The sequence below is a fragment of the Cololabis saira genome, chromosome 22 (assembly GCF_033807715.1).
Source record: "Cololabis saira isolate AMF1-May2022 chromosome 22, fColSai1.1, whole genome shotgun sequence".
In the NCBI taxonomy this organism is placed as follows: Eukaryota; Metazoa; Chordata; class Actinopteri; order Beloniformes; family Belonidae; genus Cololabis; species Cololabis saira.
This window is the reverse complement of record NC_084608.1, coordinates 26432785-26457840: the sequence shown is the minus strand read 5'-3', so window position 1 is coordinate 26457840 and position 25056 is coordinate 26432785. Positions and strand designations below refer to the sequence as shown.

The 25056-nt window shown below is 42.6% G+C and overlaps 1 protein-coding gene across 1 annotated transcript in view; it reads left to right on the top strand.

Moving 5' to 3' along the window:
- LOC133423524 (cadherin-6-like) overlaps positions 1-25056 on the top strand; it is a 99727-nt gene that overhangs the window by 29557 nt on the left and 45114 nt on the right. The window contains exons 2-4 of the mRNA XM_061713723.1: positions 2587-2955; positions 18434-18728; positions 20437-20556. Of these exons, the coding sequence (XP_061569707.1) occupies positions 2719-2955; positions 18434-18728; positions 20437-20556 (652 nt within the window). The 5' untranslated portion in view covers positions 2587-2718. The remainder of the gene's footprint in view (positions 1-2586; positions 2956-18433; positions 18729-20436; positions 20557-25056) is intronic.

Sequence of the window (25056 nt, the reverse complement as noted above, 5' to 3'; positions counted from 1 at the left end):
CAGCTCAGATTGTACTGACCCCATTACAAGACAGCCTTGGGTGGGTGTGTTGTACTCTGGTCATGTTCGGGTGTTGCCTCGAGTGGAGGAATTTAAATCGTTCATGAGCGAAGCCGGAGATCGACAGGTGGATGGGTGTAGCATCCACGGTAATGATCCGTTGAGGTGACGAAAGGTGAGGATTTCTGTTCCCAGGTCGGTCCATGTTCCGACTCTCACCTGTGGTCCCGATGGAGGACTAAAAATAACTCTCCTCCGCTGGGTGGCTGAACTTCCCTGAGAGATAAGGCGTGAAGTTCCACCATTCAAGACGAGGTTGGAGTAGAGTCATGTGGTTTGAGAATCTGATGAGGGAGGTGTTTCAGGCAGATTCCCCAAGGAAGACCCAAGGCATGCTTGGAGAGATGTAATCTCAGGGCTGACTTGGGAATACTTGGTGCGACCCCTGGTTGAATCGTATCAGGAATCATATTCCACACTATGAAGATATGCAATGGGTCCAGCCAGTCTTAAAGGGGGAAAAGGGAAGTCTGGACCTCTTTGCACAGGTTGCTTCCCCGATGGATGGATGGATGGATGGATGGATGGATGGATGGATGGATGGATGGATAAAAAGGCTCTATGTACAATAAGCCTGAGTTTAAGATCAGATCATACTTACATTATGTTCAATTAAATAGAAGAAACTTGCAATGACTCCACATAATAATGATCATAGTAAAATAATAAACTTTGTTTATATAGCACCTTTCTTAACAAAGTTACAAAGTGCTTCCCAAGAACAATAAAATACATCAAGATAAAAATACAGTGCATAGTGGATAAGAACATAAGACATCAATAACCAAGTCTAAAATTAATAACAATATTCACACCAAAATAAAAGCTTTTCTAAAAAACAGGGATGGATGGATGGATGGATGGGAAGATGGAGGGATGGATGGATGGATGGATGGATGGATGGATGGATGGATGGATGGGAGGATGGATGGATGGATTGATTGATTGATTGGTAATTCATACCTGCTTGTATAGAATCCAGTTTCAAAAGCATACACATGTATGTGTGTCTTCCCCACATATTTAGGTTCTGGTCTTGTGCCACAAGACCATTGACCTCAGCATCACCAACGCTACTGGCAACAAAAGTGACCCCCCCCTCCCTCCCGATGAGGGTCATCCTCACAGTTCTCAACCAGTCTGTTTGTGTCATATCTCTACACTGACCTTTGGAGAATAAAGCGGTGTTGACATTGCCCAGGGTCTCCATTGACGTTCTGCTGGGCCTAATACCAACATGTGCCCCTAACTGTCCAGGAGGATAGAGCAGGCCTCCCTGCATACACCCGCACACTCAATCAGATGCTCATTCATGTGGTTTAATGCAGGAAAAGTAGCTCTTCACACGCTGCAACAGATGTAAGCCTATACTGTACATCGATGTGGAAAAGGTCTAATCTGATATTTATCTAGTTAGACAGCGTTCAGCCTGCCCGTCACTCAGATGACTGACAACCAGCACACGGTTCCTGTGTGCACATGAATGTATATCAGCGCCCGGTAATTTTACTATTTCAGTCTCGTCCCTGTGTTTGGCCAGTATTTGATTTTCAGGCTCTTCTGCCTGGAGTATTTTGATTTGAACAAGTACAGATTCCTTCATGTCGGCTGCGTATGGAAATATGCCGGCACCTGACGCCTATGGGAATCTTTTACTTCGCCGGTTTGATTATTTTTAAAAAAGCTCAAGGTTATATGTTTGAATTGTGTGATTTGCATGAAGTTTGGGGCCAAAGCATCTGAAGGAACTGAAAGCAATTTAGATTTAAAACTAAAGCATCTGAATAATGAAGTTTGATTATGAAAAAGGCTGAAATTGCTGTTGGATTCTGCAAATATTTTTACTGGGAATATGCTTTTAAAAGTGGTTTTACACGTGCCACCTTACATTTCCAGCTCCATTCTGTATAAGACCCCACTCTGGTTCAGTAACTCTGCACCACATCTTTAAATCCTACGCATTTTTGTTTAAAAACATTAGTTTAAACAATGGATTTGTTTTAATTTTTCCTTTTTTTGTATTTCTCTTGTGGTTAAAATACAGCAAACCTGCTGGTGATCCCTCCATCTGGATCCATATGGATCATCTAGAGGGTACTTAATGTTTCCTGCATCATTTATTTCTCTTTTTGGCTTCATGTTCGCTAAATAAATGATTGCATGGTGTACGAAATTATTGCTAAATGGCTCAGAGAAAAATATGAAGGATTTAATGGAAACATTTTGATAATTCTTTGGTTTGGTTTTTCATTTATCAATTATTAAACCTCGTGATCATAAATTAACTTCACTGATCTCCGTCTTGATTTCTAAGAAAGAAAGTAATTTTGGAAAGACACACTGAAGAGCTTGTTTGCTCTTTTGCACTCGATCTTTGCTCATATTCAAACAGCGCTTCATCCTCAAACATCCTGAGCAGACTGAGATGGTCTCGACTACGGGATGTTAAACAAGAGCTCGCGCAGTAACAAACTGCTGCCTCTCCTCCCAGTATTGACACTCTGTTTGTCTGTGTAAACGTTGCAGGTGCTGACTTGCCGCTCGATGTGAGTCCGGGGAGCCTTTCCTGCTTCAGTAGTCTACAGCATGAGAGCTGATCCGTTTCTCTGACCCAGAACCGGCTGGACGCAGACCGCTGAGGGCTGTGGTGGTGTGGCCATGGATAGAAGGAGCATCTGTGCACTGATGATGCTGTGGGCCATGGCCCATCTCAGCTGTCCGGGGAACGGGCTCCGGGCCCTGCGGAGGACTATAGGGGGGCGGAAGGGGTCCGCGGGACTCACGGGACAGGACGCCAACGGAGTGCCGCTCAGACGCTCTAAACGAGGATGGATGTGGAACCAGTTCTTTTTGTTGGAGGAGTACACCGGATCGGACATGCAGTATGTTGGAAAGGTACCGTAAAATCTACACTTTTCCCATTTGAAACCTTGGAAAAATGTAACTGAGGTTCTCTTTTTTAAGACTTAGGACTCTTTATTTGGGCGTTTGAAATCATTACCAACTGAAAAGCTTGAGATAAGACATCCCCTTTGTTTAAGGTCATCTGAAAACATGTCCCTATCTTTAGCCTTTAATTAAATTATAAAGCCTGGGACAAAATGAACTTTATTAAATCATTAGAACTGTATCTGAATTAGACAATAGAGTATGTAGTCTAAACGTAACGTCTGTCTGAACAGATCAGGGTCCCATGATGGGACCGTGGATGCGTCAACTCTATGCAGACGATGTCATATCTATGAAGATTATGTCATTTTTATGCAGATGATTGCTCTACAAACATCCTAAGCTGAGCCACAATAGAAAGTCTTAAATTTATCAACTATAGCTGTGCTTCACCAATGGTCTCTGACCAGAGGAGGTGGTTTAGCCATGATCTGCAGGAAGGTTTTGTGGGAATAACCCAGACTTTATTCTCCAGTTGGACTGAGACCAGAGGGGGTTGGAAGAGGTGGGTCTGAAGATCTCTGCTCATGCTGTTGACTTTCACAATCCAGTCTGGGAAAACCCGTAGAAAGATGGCTAGACGCATGGATGGATGGAGAGATAAATGGATAAATGACCACAATTTAGTTTGTAAACTGAATCTTAGCACTGTTTTGAGAGATCAAGCACAGGGTTGTCGAATTTTTAAATAATTGTTCAGAAACTTGTACTGTAATTCTCAATCAAGACATCTTTGCAAAGCCAAGCAGCGCAACTTCAGTGTCTTTGGATGATAAAAAAAAAGATTTGTCACGGTATCAGAAAGGTCAGTTTCTTCGAATTGAAACAAAGGTGTCGTACTTAAGTGGTTTTTAATTGTTCTTATAATATCTGGCAAAATACCAAAACTGTAAAACTCTCTGTGGTATTTTCATTTCTCTGAGACTTCAGGATATCGTTTGAACATTTGAGAAACATAACAGTCTTAATATGCCATCTGTTGGAGTAAATAATGAAAGGAGTAAAATGGTCCCCATGTTGTACAACCACTTTGGGTTAAAAGGGAGTTTTTCTAGTATCTTGAGGTCTTGGTGTTGTTCTGAGGCAGTTTGAGACCACATTTAGATATGTTAACAATCTGTTGTGAAGGATTAATCAACTGTACTGAATGTAGCACCTTACTAGTCTTGTTTGACAGCTTCACACACCTTTACACAACACGTCCCCTTCATCCATGTTCATGTAGGGCTCTTACAGAGATGCATGCATTCTGGAAAGGTAGTGTAAAAATCTTCTTTTCTGAGCATTTTTCCCCTTTAGAAACGGTAGATGACATTTTTGAGGCTGATAGTACTTCAGACCGTTTATTTACGTGTTTGAAGTCAAACATCGATCATGCCCTCTGGTGTTCAAAACAAGGAAGTACAGATCTCTATGGATGAGTTGGCTCAATGCTAATGCTGACAATGCTAAAGTGGCTGGAATGGGAGAGAAACATACTCTTTAGTGTTTAAACTAACAACCTTCACTATATTTTTATTACATGGTCAAATAAGTGATATAAGTTAGTTTTTCGATAGCCAACTTGTTATTTGCGCTGTGCTTGCCAGCACTGGATGCTAACGCATGTTTTCTATCTGAAGGTCCTTCAATGCGCCCAAGACAAACAATACTCCAGAAAACACCAAAAAGAGAATTTACAAAACTATGCCAGAGAGTATGGAGGCTCCCGTACTCTAATGGATGTATATCATGAGTGTCCAGAATTCATAAGGATGTTTACCTACATGTATGCACCGAGTGTTGACATGTTGTTGCCCAGCTCTGCGTGCCTGCTGAGAAATTTGTCCCCCAGGTCCCAAGAATGTGCCCAACCAATGGCTTAAGTCTATAAAATCAACGATTAGAGCTCGACTTTTGACATTTACAGCTATTAATGTCAGATGGTTGGACAAACGCTTTAGATTTCTGCAATATCTGCTGTTTTGCTGCGTGAGTGAGAGCTGCTTTTCTCCTCAGGCACCAGTTACTTGGCGGCTTCTCCTGCTTGATCTTTTCACATGTTGTTCCTGTCCTCTGGAGCTTAATTTGACCAATAACTGCTGTGATCGAATCCAGCCTGGTGCACGTGTGTGACGTTTCAGAAGGCTGATGCAAGAAACATGTATTTACTAAAGTAAACCATCAAATCAGATCTTTACAATATTACAACTGTATAATTTGCTAATTCTTTTTGTCGGACAAGAAATGTTTAGGTTTTTTAAAGGGGCATGAGGCTCCTTTTAAGAAATGAGACTCATTAGCGCCACCCTTCCCACTACGGCCGTCGGAGGTACTGCAGCCAACAGCGAAGCCGGCACGGGAGAACGGGGAGAACGTGCATGCAGCGTCATGTGACGTCACATCCGCAGCTCAGCGCGGGAAATTCGGGACCGAATTGCAGCACATTTTGCAGCACACAGCCTGTTCAAGGCAACGGAGAGATACGCTAGAGGGCTCATTCTTTTTGGTTTGGAACGCTTCATCTGACATTATTACTAGAAAACTTAAAACGTATACTAATTTTTTTCATAAATCCTGCCTCAATCCTGCCTCAAGCTCCTTTAAATACCTGACATGTTTCGGCGATTCCTTCATCCTTCATCCATGCCTTCATCAAAGTCACAAGAGGGTGTGTGTGACCCCATCATTTATCAGCCGATTTTAAAAGCAGACAACAAACACCAGCGCTGGGGGGGGGGGGCGAGGACCATCAACAGGGATGAGGGAGCCTACATGCTCTCTAACACCTGGAGCAGCATCCTGGAGGGGGAGGGGGGCGGACAGCAGGGGGCGGGACTCACCTGTCAATCCGGACAGGGGAGTCACGCCTCCTTTCAACATCAGCTGATGAATGGCGGGTCACACGCACCATCTTGTGAAACAAAAGGAATCACCAAAACATATCAGGTAATTAAAAAACCTAAAAATGCCTCTGACAAAAAGAATTAGCAAATTAAATTGTAAGTCTATGGACAAAATGAACTTCATTAAATCATTAGAACTGAATTAGACAATAGAGTATGTAGTCTGAACGTAACGTCTTTCTGAAGAGAACAGGGCCCCATGATGGGACTGTGGATGCGTCATCTCTATGCAGATGATGTCATCTTTATGCAGATGATTGCCCTACAAACATCGTAAGCTGAGCCGCAATAGAAATATTTGTCAAGGGTGGTCTAGCCATGATCTGCTGGAAGGTCTTGGGGGAATAACCCAGACTTTATTCTCCAGTTGGACTGGGACCAGAGGGGGTTGGAAGAGGTGATGATCTCTGCTCATGCTGTTGGCTTTCACAATCCAGTCTGGAAAGCAGTGGAAAGATGGCTAGATGCATGGATGGATGGAGAGATAAATGGATAGATGAACACAATTTAGTTTGTAAACTGTTTTGAGAGATCAAGCACAAGTTTGTCGAATTTTGAAATGTTCAGAAACTTTTACTGTGATTAAACATTCTCAATCAAGACATCTTTGCAGAGCCAAGCAGTGCACAGCCTCAGTGTCTGGATGATTGAGAAATATTTGTCATGGTATCAGACAGGTTAGTGTTTTCAAATTGAAAAGAAGGTGTCTTACTTAAGTGGTTTTTAATTGTTCTTATTATATCTGGCAAGATACCAAAACCCGCTTTTTTTTTATTTTAGCCGACCCTAGTCATCACCATTGTTGTTGTTTTTTTTTTACCGATTCTGACTTCATTTCATCCAGAACGGATAAAGTACTCCTTCTGTTGAACGTGTGGGTGGCCGTCATGGCTGACAGGAAAGAAGGGCACATGCTGCATGGACGTCACGGGGGAAAGCTGGCTGGATTGTTGAGTTGATAAGTAATCTGTAAGAAGTGAGTGCATCACAGCACAGGCCAATGCCGTGATGGACGTGTTCGGGGGGAAAACGAAAGCACCTCCATCTCTTAAAGCCTCTCTTTTGTTTGCTTACTTTTTCCTTGATCTCCATTGTTTGCTTAACTCTGAGAGACAGAAATATCCTTTTCAGGTTCCACGAATTCAATCTCCGTGCAACACAGCACAATATTTTCACATGCTGACATTTTAAAAGAAACCATATTTCACAAGATAACGCTTCATTTACACATTGCCGTCACCCAATGGAATCAATTTTTTTTTTATGTGGCGAATTTGCAAACTTTGGTGTCTTTAATAGCCCAAAAGGAGACGCAGCCAACTTCCTGTGTTGTCTTTTGTTTCTCTAAAGAGCTTAATGGATTTCTCTGAAACATAATCAGCCTTCTCTACGCTCAAAGGAAAGGAGTACCTCTTAGGAGATGCATCAAAACAAACACCATTCTGTAGACAGCTATGCACAAAAGTTAGTACCCTCTCTTTTAATCCTTTGTTTTCACCTCAAATGAAGAATAGTGTATAATTATTTTCACTATGACAATTATCTATTTATTAAACACAAAATTGAAAAGAAATAAAAAGTCATTCATTTCATAGGATTTAAGTGTCTAAGATCAGGGCGCTCGTATGGCGTATTTAGTTGGAGTAAAAGCCCTAATAAATTTACCCCAAAGTCCGATCAAAACCTTTCCCAGAAGAACTTCATTCACTGATTGGATGATAAAAAGATAGCACTAATCAAAGAAGGAAATTGAAGCTTTTGAGCATTTACTTTTGCTGTAGCTCTATTTTATTTTTCCTTCTCAGATGAGTCATTGCTCTTTTTAACTTATTTGAAGGGTTGGACAATGTTTATCATGTTTTTGAGGGAGTTTTTGCGCTATTATATGAAATATTATTATTTCATTTGAAATATTAAACAAAAAAAAACATCTATAACCCCCCTTGTGATATTACTAACAATTATATGGAATTATATATATCTTTCCAACAACCAAACTCTAAACCACCAAGTTTCCATCATGAAGGTGGAGAAATAACTGAAGGTTTTGTAATGGCTTGAGGAAAATCCATACCTCAACCCAACTGAAATGCTGTGGCTGGACCTCCAGAAAGCTGTGGATAAACAAATATTCAAAAACCACACTGAACTGAATCAATGTTGTGAGAAGAATCAACCATAATTCATCCATAAAGACCTAAAAGACTGATAACACCATCACACAGAGGCCGGATCTACAGACTGTTGAGGAATTGCGGTACTTAGTATTGCCCACTTAATTGTTTTTCTTTTAAATATTATGTAAAGTCTGTGAAACCTGCCAGGATCAGATCATTTTTATTAGACCCTTTTGCATGAAATCCCAAAGGATTAAAAGAGAGGGTACTAACTTTGCACACGCCTGCATCATTTTATCTTTCTGTCTCTGAGAATATGAAGATCATCTCATCTCCCGATAGTCGACATGACATGCTGACTGTCAGCTCCGCGGCAGCTTGCACCATGTCCATTCCACTCACGTCAAAGCGCCTCGGAGCCCCGAAGTGAAATACGACTTCCTCCGAAGGTATCTTTTGTTTAACAAAATGAAAATAGAATGTTGACCCAGATAACATTGGGACGATGTACAAGAAGATTGGACCGCATAATGCTTGCTCCACATGCAGCCGAGCGGAAGTCAAGGCATCGGTCTCCTCTCCCAACGTACTGTAATTGAGGAGATTGTGAAGCGTTGTGGCAAGGTCAGGAAGACTGAGCAAGGGAAGAAAGGCTGTTTTGTGCGAGCGCTTGAATGGGGAAAGTGCTTTGCATTCCTGTCATGTATCCACGGAGGATAGAGTCATCCAACCAAATGAGATTCTGCAACATACGTCCTCGCTGAGTGAGGGTTGACTTTCAGCCCTGGACAAAAAGGATTATGGCTCTCATTGTGGAAGAACAAAAAATAAAAAGTTAAGGAGAAGAAAAAAGAATGAAAGAAAGTGAGAGCGAGTGAAGATCAAATGTAAATATGGAGCACGATCAAACCAGTTTGCCTTTAGAGAGCAGTGATTGATGCGCCACTGGTTCTTTCAACTTGTAAAAGGGCTAATAGCGAAAGAAGAATGGATTATTTGAGTGTGGTGTACACTTAGAGAGCCAGAGGGCAGGACCTGAGAGCCTGTCTCCTGAAGACGCCATTAAAGCATCAACCCCCGAGCAGCACACTTAATCAAGACTCTGAGCGCTTATTTCACCCAAGTACGTACATCTGGCTGCTTTTCCCTCACTGTCGGCTTGCTAGCCAGTTGTCACGAACAACTGCAGTACGTAGATCTTATCTGGTTGCAATTACTGTTTGTTAATTGCTAAATAAAGCTGGAGTGATGAACGAGGCCCTGAAGGGAAGGGATGGCTGTCGAGCTGAACACATGGCTCGGAGCATCTGTGTCCTCAGGTGGAGGCCGGGTTTTTCACGAAGCCTAGAAGAAAAGAAAACCGTGAGATGCACAAAAGAGACGTCTTTTGTCACTCCAAGTGGCATCCTGGCAACTGTAGTACCATGCATGGAACAAAACCACTTTTGTTAGCGGTGAAAAAATGGATTGGAAATAACACAATGACAGGTTATTACAAACAAGGGAGCAGCTCTTGACCCGCAGTAAAGACAGAATGATGAAACTGCACTTGAATCACATCATCCTGTCTCCAGTTATTTGCGATCTTTTCTCTTTTTTTTTGCTTTTGTTTTGTTTTATTGAGTTGTGAATCGCTAACAGATGAAGTTAAAATCTTTTCCCAACAATCACAGGGAGAGCAGCTGGAACGGGAAGGAATTAAGTGAACCGATTCGCGTCAAAAAGGGAATAAAAGAAGCTGGTTGGCGTCTATTCTTACTGATATTGCTTGCATTGGCAAATGATTTTTTTCCTGCAGGAGAGGAATTGCACACTGCCTCTCATTAGCAGTCGAGCTGCACGCAGACCTCCGAGGGCCCGCGCTGTCACTGGGGGAAGCGAGTGTTTGTTTATTTCATTATTTCTTACTTTACCAAAGGGCACATATCCACTGAAAATGGTTAATGGCCTGTGGTTGAGGAGTGTTTGTGCTGCACTATCATATCTCATAAAGTATTTACAGCCTCTGATAGGCCCCAGTGGTTCTGGGTCTGGTGGGTAGACTCCTCAGCATCGTCTCTAGCAAGTGAGCGATGCTTACTAACAAACAGCAGCGTGCATGTGAACGCCAGCCTCCAGTAATGGGCCAGAACGCAGAGGAAAGAGGAGGAAGGTTGATGAACGCAGACGTGAGCTACTTCCCAGTCTTGTGTGACTCAACGGTTTAGCCACCCCGGGGGGAAGGACTTGTGTGTCTCACGGCAGCTGAGTGGAAAGGTGGAAACATTTGTGTGTTTGTTTACGGGGGGGTGGAGGTGATTTTTTTTCCTCTTTTTTTTATCTCGTGTTCGTGCTTTCCCATTACCAGCTGCTCACCTTGGCAGAGATGCAAGGAGTTTGCAATATGGTACAGTCCTGGCCGTACCCGCGCCGTGGCAACCCCTGTGGTCTCCAGTGGCGACCCAGAGCACACGTTGGCATTGTTGGTTGATTAGGCGATAAGTTGCTGCTTGTGCGCTGGGAGGAGGCGACATCAATTCCGCTTTGTGGAAAGAAGGGAAGTGATGAGTTTCTGTGGTCGTGAAATCCGGCAAACATCTGTCGCAGAGGCGAAGGGATGTCTGAGTGTCATACACCAACATCTCCACAGCACCTGTAATTATTTCCATGCTGTCACCTGCCTACTACTGTTTCTGATGCCTGCTGGCTTTGCCAAGGTGAGATTAATTAATCATCTATCAACAGCATTCAATCTTCTTCAGACCTCCAGAAAAGCAGTGATGGTTTTTTTTTCTAGGGCCAAAGTACATCTCTCATTTCCTGGTCCATACCCGTGAGAACAGCGTTACAGTAGTCCAGTCTACTGAAAATAAAAGAGAGGACATTTCTAAGTCCTACTGCGACATCAGTCCTTTAATCCTTGATATATTCTTAAGGTGATGATAGCCTGACTTTACTACTGTCTTAATGTGGCTGTTAAAATTCTGATCTGAGTCCAGAACAACTCCCAGAATTCTCGCTTGGCTCTTGGTGCTGACTTGTAATCCTTCTTCCTTGCCTCCAATTACTATTAATTCTCCTTTGTCTTCTTTTAACTAAAGAACATTCTGACACATCTCTAATTTGATCAATGCATTTGATCAATGCATTGATATTGTCTCCTGATTAGGTAGTTATATAGATAAGCGTGTCATCTGCATAGTTATGGTAACATATTTTGTTCATTAATATATTTTTTATATTTTTATATATATTTAGGAGTATATATATTTTTTACAACAAAGGTCCCAATATGGAACATTGGGGAACTCCACACACCGTTTTTTGTTAGCTCAGATTTGTAGTTACCTAAAGACACAAAGTAGTCCCTGTCGTTAAAACAGGACTCCAACCAGGTAAGTGCTGTACCAGAAAGTCCCACTCAGTTTTTCGACCGGTGTGGCAAGATGTCAAATAAAGCACTGAGATCCAGTAAGACTGAGACTGAAATGTCATCACTATCCATATCGGAGTGGATGCCATTGGGGACATTGACTAGAACTGTTTCAGTGCTGTGGTGTAGCTGGAAACCTGACTGAAAGACAAAGAAACAGTAATTTAGTGTCAGGAGGTCTTTTTCTATGATCTTACTAAAGAAAAGGGTCCATCAGAGAACTTTCTAGACTGTTCTTCTGGCTTACCGACAGCTGTTTTTAGGCACCGAGGGAGAATAGCTGAAAGCAGATGTATTTACAATCACTTGAAGATCTGAGATCATACAATGTGCAATGTGTACAATGTGTTCCTGGTGTGGGTGAAGTCACACTGAGGACCGAGCAAAACTGGCAAGGTTTAGTTCATGTGATTGGCTGATATTTGCTGGTGACTTTGATAAAAAGAGATGGTATGAATTGTAAGTTTTACATTTTCTTGAAAGTTACTATCGAGGGATTCCAAGATGGTTTGGATAATAAACTATCTGGCATGCTAATGTACATAGTGATAGGAAATTGAAACTAGTCTCTACTTTTTTATTGCCTTAAAAACCTCCAATGTCTCTAGTATACTGTGTAACTGCAGAGAAAAACACTCTAATTTATTTTGTGTACACTTTTTTAATATTGTTTTTCTTTCATTAGGAGCACATGTTTTTATATTATGACAATGCTACTTCATTATTAGCTGCAACCGTGTGGTTTATTGAAGACAAATGACTTTCAGATGCTGACAAGTAAAATAATATGCAACAGGAAGAACGTCAGGTGTCCACAAGAGATGAATCTTCATGAACTGACATTTCAGCCCATCGCCTTTGTATTTGCTACTGCACATCTTAAGTTTACACATCAACGGTCATTTCATGGGCTATTTTTGTGCACAGTCTGAGGCTACCATCTGGCTACATAGAAGGCAGCCAGTTCTCGACAGGGCAGGACACAAGGCCTTAAAGGCTAACTGGCTATTTGCCCTAAGCAGCCTGTCTCCAGTGCCATCTTTTTGGCCGGACTCAAGTGAAGCACAAATGGTGGCCAGATCAAGTCTGCACCAACATTTGCTGCACTCAGAGCTGATTAATTTCACAAACAAAGATGAGTTCCTTATAAGTTCTCGCCGGCAGATGTCCGATGAATACTGCTTCACTTCTCAGCCCACTTCAGGCTGGCTGATGGTATGAATGGCACAGTAAATACACATTTTCTATCCTGTTTGAAGGAAAATTTGGGGGAGAGTGCTCTCGGCACAACAGAGATAAACACAATGTTTTTTTATTCAACAGGCGGTATTCTTACTATTAAAGTATTCTGTTTGCGTGATTTAGAGAAGCTCCAGTAATGATTATGTATTTGTGTTTTATTTTTTGTTTTTAAATGGTATGCATAACCTCAAAACCATGAATGGATACATTTTTGATTGATTGAATGATTTACTGGGTCAAAAATTAAACAAGAATTTTTAACTTTGAGAAATCTTTGCAAATTAGCTAAATTTAACTGACTAACATGTAACTGGCATATTTAAACACAACCTTTTCTGATGAACATTATCGCTACTTATGTACCGTAGCATCTTATTTTAAAATGTTGTTTGCTATTTGTATGGAAGGATATTTTTGCAATTCAAATTTATAATGTAAAATTTCATTAAAGGGACTTCATTTGAAGCAACTTACAGAGTGAAAAGTAGGCAAGCTACATTAATGTGGCGCCTGAGGTGCCAAATGCTCCACGTGGACCAGGGAGGGTGAATTGACCTCACACCAGCATGCCGGCTAACGGTCAACAATAAGCAGATGTCCCCGTTTGTGGACTTTTAATGTTTTGCAGCATTTTTATTCTGTTCATACGCAAACGAAACAACGATTACCGTCATGGAATCGGATCTCTCAATAAAAAACTTGCCTTTGTTGATAGCATTGGTAACATTATGGTGAAAAAGGAAAGAAGTAGAGGGCAGTAAAGACGAGAAAGCTTGACAGGTGCAGTTAGAGAAGACGGCAGTAGGAATGGAGGAGGCAGATGGAAGTTTGGGAAAGTACCTTTTCGCAGTGGTGCGCAGAGGAGATGGGTTTTCAAAAGCTTCGTGGAAAATAGAGAGGGATGCTCCGGCTCTCGTAGCGATCGGTAGGACTTTCCATCATCAGGAATGACACATTGCAAAGTAGGGGTGGGTTAAAAATATCGATATAGCCTATCTATATTTTATCGATATACAAGTGTAGGAACGATTATCGATACTTGGATTTATTTATTTACTTGTGATTTTTTTTTTATCCCGATTTTTTCCCCATTTTATCACCCATCTAAGTCAGTCCTGGGCATTGTTCCCTCTAGTTTTTTTGAGAATCCCTTCCATTGCCAAAGCAAAATTAGTATTGTAACTAGAATATCGATATCGAATTGTATCGAATCGTATCGACTTGGAACCTAGTGTATCGGAATCGTATGGTATCGGGATGTCAGTGAGCTGGGTATCAAGCTCTATTGCAAAGTCTGCAGTGCTATGTTTGAATAATCTAACCATCTGAGGTTAGCACTACTAAGCTGACCAGCTAAACTAAGCAAACTAAATGAAACACGGACGAAATGTAATCTATTCTTAGAAAATGCTGCAGAAGAGAAACATTATCATGTCTTAACTGATCTTTACGGAAGAGTATTAGGGCCACTTAAAAAAAATAAAAATAATTCTGAGAAAAAAGTCAGAATTCTAGGCCACTAAAAAAAAAAAATAATAATTCTGAGAAAAAAGGCAGAATTCTGAGAAAAAAGTCAGAATTCTAGGCCACTAAAAAAAAAAAATAATAATTCTGAGAAAAAAGTCTGAATTCTGACTTTAATCTCAGAATTCTGAGAAAAAAGTCAAAATCCATCCATTATCTATACCCGCTTTATCCCTTGCGGGGTAACGGGGGTCTGCTGGAGCCTGGAGCCAAACTCCACACAGAAAGGCCCCTGCCGGGCCTGGGAGTCGAACCGGGGACCTTCTTGCTGTGAGGCAACAGTGCTAACCACTAAGCCACCGTGCTGCCCCAAAAAAAAAAAAAATTAAAATCAGAATTCTGAGATTAAAGTCAGAATTCAGACTTTTTTCTCAGAATTCTGACTTTTTTCTCAGAATTCTTTTTATTTTTTTTAAGTGGCCCTAATACTCTTCCGTAGATCTTAGCTCAAAGGTATGTCCACTATCACCTCCCTGTTTAGTGCACTACGTGGAGGAGTGGACAAATGTTTGTTAGGCTACAGCCGCTATACAGTAGTGCACTCAATATATCCCACAATGCATCATGACAGACAGTGTACAGCCAGTGATCTCTACATTAGCAACAAAGAGCTGACAAAAACAACACTCAACAACAACACAAGTCAAGAGAACCAATCTTTGGGCACTTCCTCCCAAATATAGATGATATAGACCCCGGTTACTCCGGTGACCGAGGAGTCTATATCGGGGGTTGGGTGATTTCGGACACAACCGAAACTTATCTAAACTAAGGTAACCCGACGCTTAGCTTTACTAAGCTTAGGTGTCTGTTAAACTTAACTTAGTTTGACACAGAGACATAATCTTCTCAGCAAACAAAACAATCATAAAAAGTTTTGAAAATAAGGATTCTTTCTCACACGGCGTAACATTATGAGACAGCAAGCTCTCTCTGTTGTTTCTTCTTTTCTTGGGCGGACCAAAAAGTCCCAGAATGAATAGATATAGCGTCATGCTCGCTGCCTTTTTTTACGATTTGGTAGGAGGGCAGAGGAGAAAAGGCTAGCTATTGACGTGCCAGGGCTTCTTGGTGACCGTACTGGATGCACATGTGGCTTTCTTTTCTCCCCCCACCGTAGATTAATTGTATTTTCGATATAAATTGATCAAAGGGCCATTGTGAATGCACGTTGAGCAGCCACATTGATTTCCGTTTTTTTTTTTATTTTTTAACCCCCCCCCCCACCCTCTTTACTTGAGTGGAAGGGCGGCAGTAAATTTTTCTCACCAGCGAGGTGGGCAGCTGGGAGGGCCGGGTCACCGCGGCGGGTACTGGAGCTCGATACTCTGAACCGCCTCGTAATATCCTTCATGAGGCCGGGGAAGGACTCTTCAGAGCCACGAGATCTCTCTGTTTCCATAGAAATGAAGTCGACACAGTGCATGTCACACTGTCTGCCTCACATCTCAGCCCCGAGGAGTGGACTCGACTGTTATTAAGTGAATGGTCGTGCTGGCGGAGATAGGCGGCTTGATAGACAATCATAGTAAAGGACATTGCAGCTAAAGCAGTGGGAGAAAGATAATCATGTTGAAGTGGAGCGTTATCAGCCAACGGAGTCTCCGTTTGAAAGCACATGCTGTAAAGAAGAACACTAAAAAAATAATATTCAGCTTCAATTTGGAAACAAACAAAAAAAGAAAAAAAGCGGTTGTTTTGACCAGAATTTATGTGGATGAATAAAACACTCAAGATCTTTATCTGAATAAACTAAAATTCTGCTACACGGAAACGGGGATGAGAACAGCAGATGAACAAAACTGTGTTAAAGATGCAAATCCAAAAAGCTGTTGGTCTCACATGCGCCAGCCTGATAAAACTGTGCGAATTAGCGAAGCTGCCGAGCACCTGGGATGAAAAGCTTTTTAATATATGACGAGACGGGGAGACTTTGCAGTGCGCTCCCACGTGACCCAGCCGCAGAGCACAATATCCCCCCCCGGTCTGTCCACCGGCGGAGCCAACAACCTTTGCAGGCACGACAGCAGCTGATGCTAAACACGGCGGGGTGGTGGTGCCGGGAGATCTGGGGGGGGGGGGCTGAATCCAGCGACTTCACTCGAGTTAACGAAGTGTCAACAACAGAATTACCTCCTCCACTTACGGAGGCAAACATTCGGATGCAGCTCGGTTTATACTCGACATGTCTGCAAACATGTAACCCTTCCCCCCCGCCGCAATTACGACCATGTACTTGGTCATTATGAGTCGGGGCAAGAGTGGACAAGCTCCTGATGAGTTCTCAGAGATAAATATGTTTGGGGGATTTGGCGGTGGAATTAAAATGTCAGAGCATGCTAAGCTGTTCATGCAGGAGAGGAGTAAATAAATAAATAAATAAATGGAGGAATGAATAAAACAGGAGGCTGAGAGGAGCTCCAGAGACGGGTGGACTCTCGGGGTCTCCTGGCATCCGGGATTGGCAGGCGGCTGACGTGCGCTCCCCTCGCGCTGGTTCTTCACAGCCTTCGACCCACCGGCGTTCTGTTTCACGGCCCCGTGGAAATGCCACCGCGGCCCCGAGTGTGACGGCACGCACATAACAATACCAGCAACGTCTGAAACGTGGGTTTCACGGAGAGCCGCAGTGACGGGGAGGCTTTACAGGAGATGATACGGACTTATTAAATGACTGCAAACACACTTATTTAAGCTGCCAGCGCTCATTTGCCGAGGCCCAGATTGGTCAGATCACGGCTGTAAACACTGTTTGGAAAGCTGTGACGTCTCTGAAATGGGATTCTGTTGACAACTCGGGTACAAAGTGTTCGTCGCGGGGATGAGTCTCTGCTCTCGGCTTCCCAGAGATCACCTGTCAATCAAACCGCACAGCTCACGGCTCTGTGATGTTGGAAACTTTTAAGATGATGTTCATCCAGAGGATGTCCTTCTAGACGTCTCCTTCTTTCTTCGGATGCAGTTTTTCAAGCCTCCATGTGCCTTTAAGACGGACGAGGATCCCTCCTCCCAAACAAGCCAAAATTGTTCAGTTTTCCTTTAATTGTGTCGTCATGGGCTTTAATTCCTAACATGCTCACGCAGGCCTGTAGGCTGTGATATAGAGTGTTTAGGCTTTTGGTTGGTGTTTATGAGCCGTGCACAGTTTGACCTTGGGGTGAATTTCCTGGCACGGGCCCTTCCTTGGAAGATTAGCTACTGTCTTGAAAGCTTTCCAGTTGCTAATAATCTTTCCCACTTGAGAACGTTAAAACTCCAGAGTGACTGGAAATGGGTTTTTGATTTAAAAGCAAGACTTATTTCTCTAAGGCCACTGCTTATGTTTCCTCTTTGGCATTGGGGTAACACACACCTGAATGCTCCCAACCGACAAAACGTCTGCGGATTGGTGATAGTTAACAAATGTTAATTTGTCTGGGACTTAACCTTTTAAACTCTACAGAAGCAGAAACGGGGGTACTTAGTATTGATTTTTTTTTTAATTTCCTTTTCTTGAAAACAAATGCTACGATCAGATATCTTTTTACTGTGTTTGCACGTATTAATGGAACGGGTACTTGTCACAACTGTTTTATGAACAGGGTGTCTATAGGTTGGACCGAGTTAAATTTAAGACTTTTTAATACTATTTTCAAACAAAATTTAAGGCCAGAGAGACAGTCACACACTTTGAACCCAAATTTACCCATATCTGCTTGCCTCGTCTCAAGACTTCACTGACTAAGAAATCCAGCGCTGAGGTCAAGGTTGCCAGATCTGACAGGTTCCAGCCCAAACAATGTAAAACCTGCTGAAATAATGAAAAACCAGCTCAAATCATACATTCCCTATGATAAAACCGTAGATTATCAAATGCGTAATACATTTCAAGTCATAAGCAAATGAAGCTTCACAAATAGCCAAAAAGTTCAGGCTCCAAAGAAAGACTACAATTAAAATATCAGTGAGTTTATTGTGTAAGTTTCTACTTTTCTCGCCATAATGGAAACTTTGTTAATAATTTTATCAACCTGCCCAATTGGGTGGAAACCCGCCCAACCTGGCAACACTGACTGAGGCGTTGTCAAGCAAGCCAGTATTTCTCCTCAAAACGATGAAATAAACTTTTCCTTTTCAAAGTGTGCGAAAACTTTTTAGAGACATTTAAAGGCCTTATTTTAGGAAAATGGAATTTAAAACTGTATGAAGTCAGTTATCAAAATAAAACTAATTGATCTGGTGTTTTGTTCCCATTTTCCGGGCAGCTCCACTCGGACGGGGACCGAGGAGATGGCAGCATCAAGTACGTCCTCACCGGGGACGGCGCGGGGACCCTGTTCAGGATCGACGAGAACTCCGGGGACATCCACGCCACCAAGCGGCTGGACCGGGAGGAGAAGGCCTTCTACATCCTCCACGCCAAGGCCGTCAACCGCTTCACCAACATTGCGCTGGAGGGCGAGTCCGAGTTCATCATCAAGATCCACGACATCAACGACAACGAGCCGCGCTTCACCAAGGACCCGTACATGGCCCAGGTGCCGGAGATGTCCGACATCGGTACGTCTCCCTTTAAACACCGATCCCCAACACTTTCACAGATGGTGATTCATCAATCGTCATAATGATGTCATGGCAACAAAGAGAAACCTGACTAATTAAATGAAGAATGGGGAGCTGTTTGAGAAGCAGACGAGTGTTTGTGTGCCGGTCACAGCTCTGCTGCAGATAATCTTTTAAATACAGTTTATTAGAACCGCATTCAGCCGGATTACCGGCGTCGTCGGCTGTGTCATCACAGTGAATAATCGTGATTCTATTTCTGCACTGCAGCCGGGATGCGTTTTTTTTTTTTTTCTTTTTTTTTTTTCTTTCCCCTCATTCAGCACCAAATTAAACTTTAATTCTCCTTGCACTTTGGCCCGAGCGCTTACTCTGGAAGAACACGGTGGCCTCATGAATATAGATAAACAATATAAAAAAAGGCTCCTAATCGATCGCTGCACGACAGCATCATGTGGGCCGCCGCAGTGCTTCATGGGGACGTTGCAGGACAAGACATGTGACTGAGTTGTCACTTGGTTGAACGGTTCAGAGCGAGGGAGCGGTCCAGCACTTATCGGAGGGCGGCGGAGGTGCCCATGGCAACAGCCGAGGTGTGATGTCACCGCCTGGCAGAGCATGCGTTCACGAGTGACTGCGCTGAGACACTGCTCCTTTAAATGCGACATAAACTTTGACATTTAGCTCTGACAGCGCTCGTCTGGACATCCTTGACGCTCTCCTCCTCTGACAACTGAATGATTACAGACGGGGGTCATTTCTTCCACCCTGCGCACACGAACAAAAAAAAAAAAGAAAAAGGGAAAGAAAAGCGGCGATTACTCCTGACTTGTCAGAAAAATTCTTCTTTTTCTTTCGCTGTAAAGCTTAAAAATCAGCGACGAGGCGGCTGATGTGGATCAGTGATACTTTGTGAGAGTTGCCACGTCAGAAAAGCCTCTTTGAGTCTAATTCCCTCGTTAAAGGTATTAGCCATCAAGGTTGGGTGAACTTTCTCGGGGATCCTCCTGAACTGTCACTCACGCCGAGTCAGGCGGCTGTAGTCTCGCTCCATCTGCTCTGCGGCGCTTCACTTTTTCTCTTCAACATCCTTCATCCATACGGATGACATTGATTTTCAGAGGAGGGGGGGAAGGCTCTCCTCTCGCCGATCTCGACTGACATCAGATTAGAGGAGTCGCAGGAGGTCGTTAACCCCTTCTACGGCGCAATTCTATATTTATACCACTTTTCCATTAAATATTTCTACTCAATTAATTCTGCTCTGCACGTAATGAGGCAACACTCGGCCCGCGAGCCGCCGTTCGGGAGGCATCGCTTTGCTCTTCCTGTGCTCCTCTGAGACGGGGCTGCAGCCTCTCCAGTAGAGTAAAACTGATCCCAACCCCCCCCTCGTGGGCTCCAGATGTCTGCGATGCGCTAACATGCATACTTAGAGAGATGTATTTAGAAAAATACATCAGGACTTATCGATTTCCTGTGAGGATCAATCACTCGCCGGCTTATAAGTGGCCGCGGGATAAAGATTGCTCTGGGTAACGCGAAGGGGCAGAAAGGATCAGTCACGTTCTGCAGGGGCCGTGATTAGAAGAGGAGCCGACACCTCATCAGAAGGTGCATCAACTCATCCAATTATCCGCAGAGTCATTTTTCAGCGTTGCTGAGGAATCGATCTAAATCATTGTCATGAATCTCCCTCTTCCAGGCACCTCGGTGATTCAGGTGACGGCGACAGATGCGGACGACGCCACGTACGGGAACAGCGCCAAGGTGGTGTACAGCATCCTGCAGGGCCAGCCGTACTTCTCCGTGGACCCGGAAACTGGTCAGTCAACCCTGCATGACCTACCGTAGAACAAACTAAGCATGCTATACTATATACAAAACAACCCATATAAGCATAGTGGCTTGTCCAAGTCCATACTAACTAAATAAATTGCTAAAAAGTGCTAATAACTACCAAAAAAATGTCAATGTGAACTAGAGATAAGTGAAACTTTTTCCTGAGTTCTTTGTTATTGCCAACCTAACGTATAGGTTACCACCAGGACACTGATGAAAGTAGATAAAAAGAAACTATAACAGATTAGAAAACCACATTTGTTTTGATACATAATGACTTTTTTCCCATTAATTATGGATCCCCGCCAGGATAAATCTGATTTACTAACTATACTCAGAGATGGTACCCTAACTGATTGCCTATGTGGACTAGGGATGGGCGGTATGGACTAAAAAATGTATCACGATAATTTCTGGCATTTATCCCGATAACGATAAAAATGACGATAAAAAAAATACCAATTCAACTCCATCTTTGTAACTATAAATCTATCTCGCTCTCAGATCCACCATGTTTGTTACACAAAAACGTCATCAACGGGAATTTATCCTTCTTTCTTTCTTTCTTTCTTTCTTTCTTTCTTTCTTTCTTTCTTTCTTTCTTTCTTTCTTTCTTTCTTTCTTTCTTTCTTTCTTTCTTTCTTTCTTTCAGGCTCATTTCCTTCCTTCCTTCCTTCCTTCCTTCCTTCCTTCCTTCCTTCCTTCCTTCCTTCCTTCCTTCCTTCCTTCCTTCCTTCCTTCCTTCCTTCCTTCCTTCCTTCCTTCCTTCCTTCCTTCCTTCTCCCCTTTCCTTCCTTCCTTCCTTCTCCCCTTTCCTTCCTTCCTTCCTTCCTTCCTTCCTTCCTTCCTTCCTTCCTTCCTTCTCCCCTTTCCTTCCTTCCTTCCTTCCTTCCTTCCTTCCTTCCTTCCTTCCTTCCTTCCTTCCTTCCTTCCTTCCTTCCTTCCTTCCTTCCTTCCTTCCTTCCTTCCTTCCATCCTTCCTTCCTTCCTTCCTTCCTCCCTCCCTCCCTCCCTCCCTCCCTTCTCCCCTTTCCTTCCTTCCTTCCTTCTTTTTTCCCTTCTTTCTCCCCTTTCCTTCCTCCCTTTCCTTCCTTCCTTCCTTCCTTCCTTCCTTCCTTCCTTCCTTCCTTCCTTCCTTCCTTCCTTCCTTCCTTCCTTCCTTCCTTCCTTCCTTCCTTCACGTACGTTGTGCGTGGATTTAACACAGAACCATAAATCGGCTTTACACAAAAACGTCAACGGGAATTTATCGTTTTTATCGCGAGATGACAAATTCTTACCGTGGGGAATTTTTTTGACGGTAAATCGTGAACGGTAAAATATCGCCCATTCCTAATGTGGACTTAACAGACTAAACCCAGTATGGTAAACTCCTTATTAGGCAATCCTTACTCATGAGAAAATGTAAAGTAGCAATACCAGTCTACAACAAAAATCAATGCTTTTTTCTGAAAAAAAAAAGCAGATAAAACCCTACAGAGACAAAAATGTTATCCTTTGAAACTGCATACTATACTACATCCTATAACTCATTGTGCCAAGATGTACTACACAGTATGTAGTAGAGCCCTGCGCGGGACTGTTTTCTTCATCCCTCTCCCGCCCATTCCCGCTGCATTTCTGACCATTACCGCCCGCACCCGCAACTAGTGTGTTCCGCTCCCGCAGTGTTTACATCCGCTCCCGCCCGCTCCCGCAAAACTCACCCATTGCGCACGCATCAATTATGTGATTGTGGATATAGCAACGACAGTAGGTTGTGAGTGGCTCAAATAACACTAATAAATAACATAAAATAAACAATGTTAATGAATGAGACGAATTACTGTAATTTAACAAATGAATCGCTTGGCCATTACATTGCTGTGGAGGAAGAGAATGCTGCTGAACGACTGCGGTCCCGTGCGTCTCTCTTCCAACATGCGCCCACAGACACTAAATGCAGTTTCTCCAAATATCTGACTGGCCTTGCTTTGTCTTTGTTTTGTAAAGACCTTGTTTGAGGTTGTTTTCCATGTCATTGATTTCCATCTGGTTGCTAGACTACATCCCGATCCCGCAGTGTTTTTTTTGTCCGCCCGCTCCCGCCCGCAGCAAAATTCAAACCGCCCGATCCCGCAAGATTTGCGTTGGGTCCCGCGGAACCCGGCGGGACACAATCCCAATGCAGCCCTCTAGTATGTAGTATGCAACCAATTGTAGAATCTGCAACATGTGAAAAATGAAGTGATTAACAACAAACTTTACACATATTTTGTGGGTAAAACATTTTTTACACATATTTTTCTAAATACAGAAATCACATAGCTAGATCCCTCAAAATTGTCAACGGGAAAAAGTAACACAGAAGCCTTTCAGACCACAGGAAATGTATTTGGAATGAATCCCAAAATGTCTGTTTTTCAGATATGTAATTTTATATCACGTTTAGATATTGTGTCTTCATCGGGCGCTGAAATCAGCTCCAAAACTTCGCTCACGGTAAAACTGATTTGCGCGCACGGACTTTGGTGGATCCATAATACGTGTGTGTGTGGGTTTGTATAGTGAGTGTGTAGTGCGTGTGTGTGTGGGTTGTCACTGAGTAATCTTTTGTGAAAAATCTCTGATAAAAAGCACAAACAAGAGCGCAAATTCAAACCTCCCTTTTCGCGGGAAAAATGTCAAAAAATACAACCTGATGACACGTGATGATGTATGTGCAGGACGTGCTGTGAACACGTACCGGATCTATAAATAACCCGCGATGTCAATTATGAAGATTTCCATGTGCGTTTACTGGATTCTTATGGGATTTTTTTTCTAAACGATTTAATGGATTAAAACTCTGGGACACTAAATGCAGGATATGTAAGTGAAACTCTTCCTGTTTAACATGCAAAAAGAATCATTGCTCTGTTTTATTTGGTTGTAATTGTACATTTTGAAAATCAATATGCAAACGGGAGCGCTGGCGCTCCAGCCGGTCGTAAAAGGGTTAAAAGTAGATAAAAAAATCTACATATTCATATAATTTTGTCCCCAAAAAGAGGTTTCACGATGGGTGTATGATACTAACTCACCTCTAACAGGGACGAGCCGGTGGATGAACACCAAGGTCTACCAGTTTACCAGATGTTACCACAGTTGGGAAGGAAAGAAAAGTATGTGAACCCCCTGGAATGGACAAATTAACATCTTTCTATGTTAATTTGACACAATAATAGACAGTTATAACTCCTGGCGTCTCTACTGAAGCGCCCGCTCAACACTCGCAGCGCTGATGGGAACGAACTCACAGCCTGGTGGAAGAAACCACATTATTATGTTTCTTTCCACTGTATTTTATTACCACAATTTGGGACATTTCCATCTATATGATAATGTTTTGATGATGCCTTCGGTCTCCTCCACACGCCAGCGGTACTGGTGGATGTCCAAGTATCAGGAGAGGGAGTCCTACTACACCTGTTGTCATATTGGACTGAAAGTAGATGGCATATTTTAGACATCAGGTCTCAGTTTGACGGGTGGAAACCTGAAAGTAATGTAGCTGATTGATCAGGTGAACGTCGTATCAGGAAACAGAGCAGTAATTATAGCTGGGGCTTTGATGGAGGAAGCTTTGAGCCCTCAGACCAGCCTTTGTGTCACACCTGATTAAAGATGTTCTCCTCAAACATCCTCATATCCGCCACAGCCACCGTAAGTCTGCTGGAAAAAAGGCAGATGAAGCTGCCAGATGGGAGAAAAAAAGACTCCCGTCTCCAGTTGGGATTGGGCTGTGCATTCGTTTGGGATTAACATGTTTCTGTGATCGCTGTGTTTGTTGGGAAATCTGTCTGTCGATCTGCAGGGGTCCTCCGGATTAATATCACAAACAAGCGCCAAAGACAGCCCCTGCTGCAGCCCCTGCTATCTTGCACAGCTGCATTGTCTGCAAAAAACTTTAATTATTGTTATAAACCAACATTTTATTTATTTATTTATTTATTTATTACAGATCCCCATTAGTCCTCACTGCAGTGAATACTATTCTTCCTGGGGTCCAACATTGCACACATAAAACAATAAAATACAATCCTTACAATTAAAACATAACTAAATCTAAACAAAAATTATCTGGGATGTACGGAAGAGTATTAGGGCCAGGCAGGAGAAAAATAAAAAAATTAAAAATAATACAAAAAGTTGAAATGTCGAGAAAAAAATCGAAATGTTGAGAAAAAAAGTTCAAATGTCGAGAAAAAGTCGAAATGTCGAGAATAATGTTGAAGTTCAATTTCGAGAAAAAAGTCGAAATGTGGAGAGAAAAGGCGAAATTTCGACTTTATTCACAAAATTTAGACTTTATTCTTGAAATTGTATTTCAACATTATTCTCGCCATTTCAACTTTTTTCTCGACATTTTGACTTTTTTCTTAAAGTGCACAATGAAAAAAAATCTCACTCACTAACTCACTCACTCACTCACTCACTCACTCATCGTAGTAAACCTATCAAT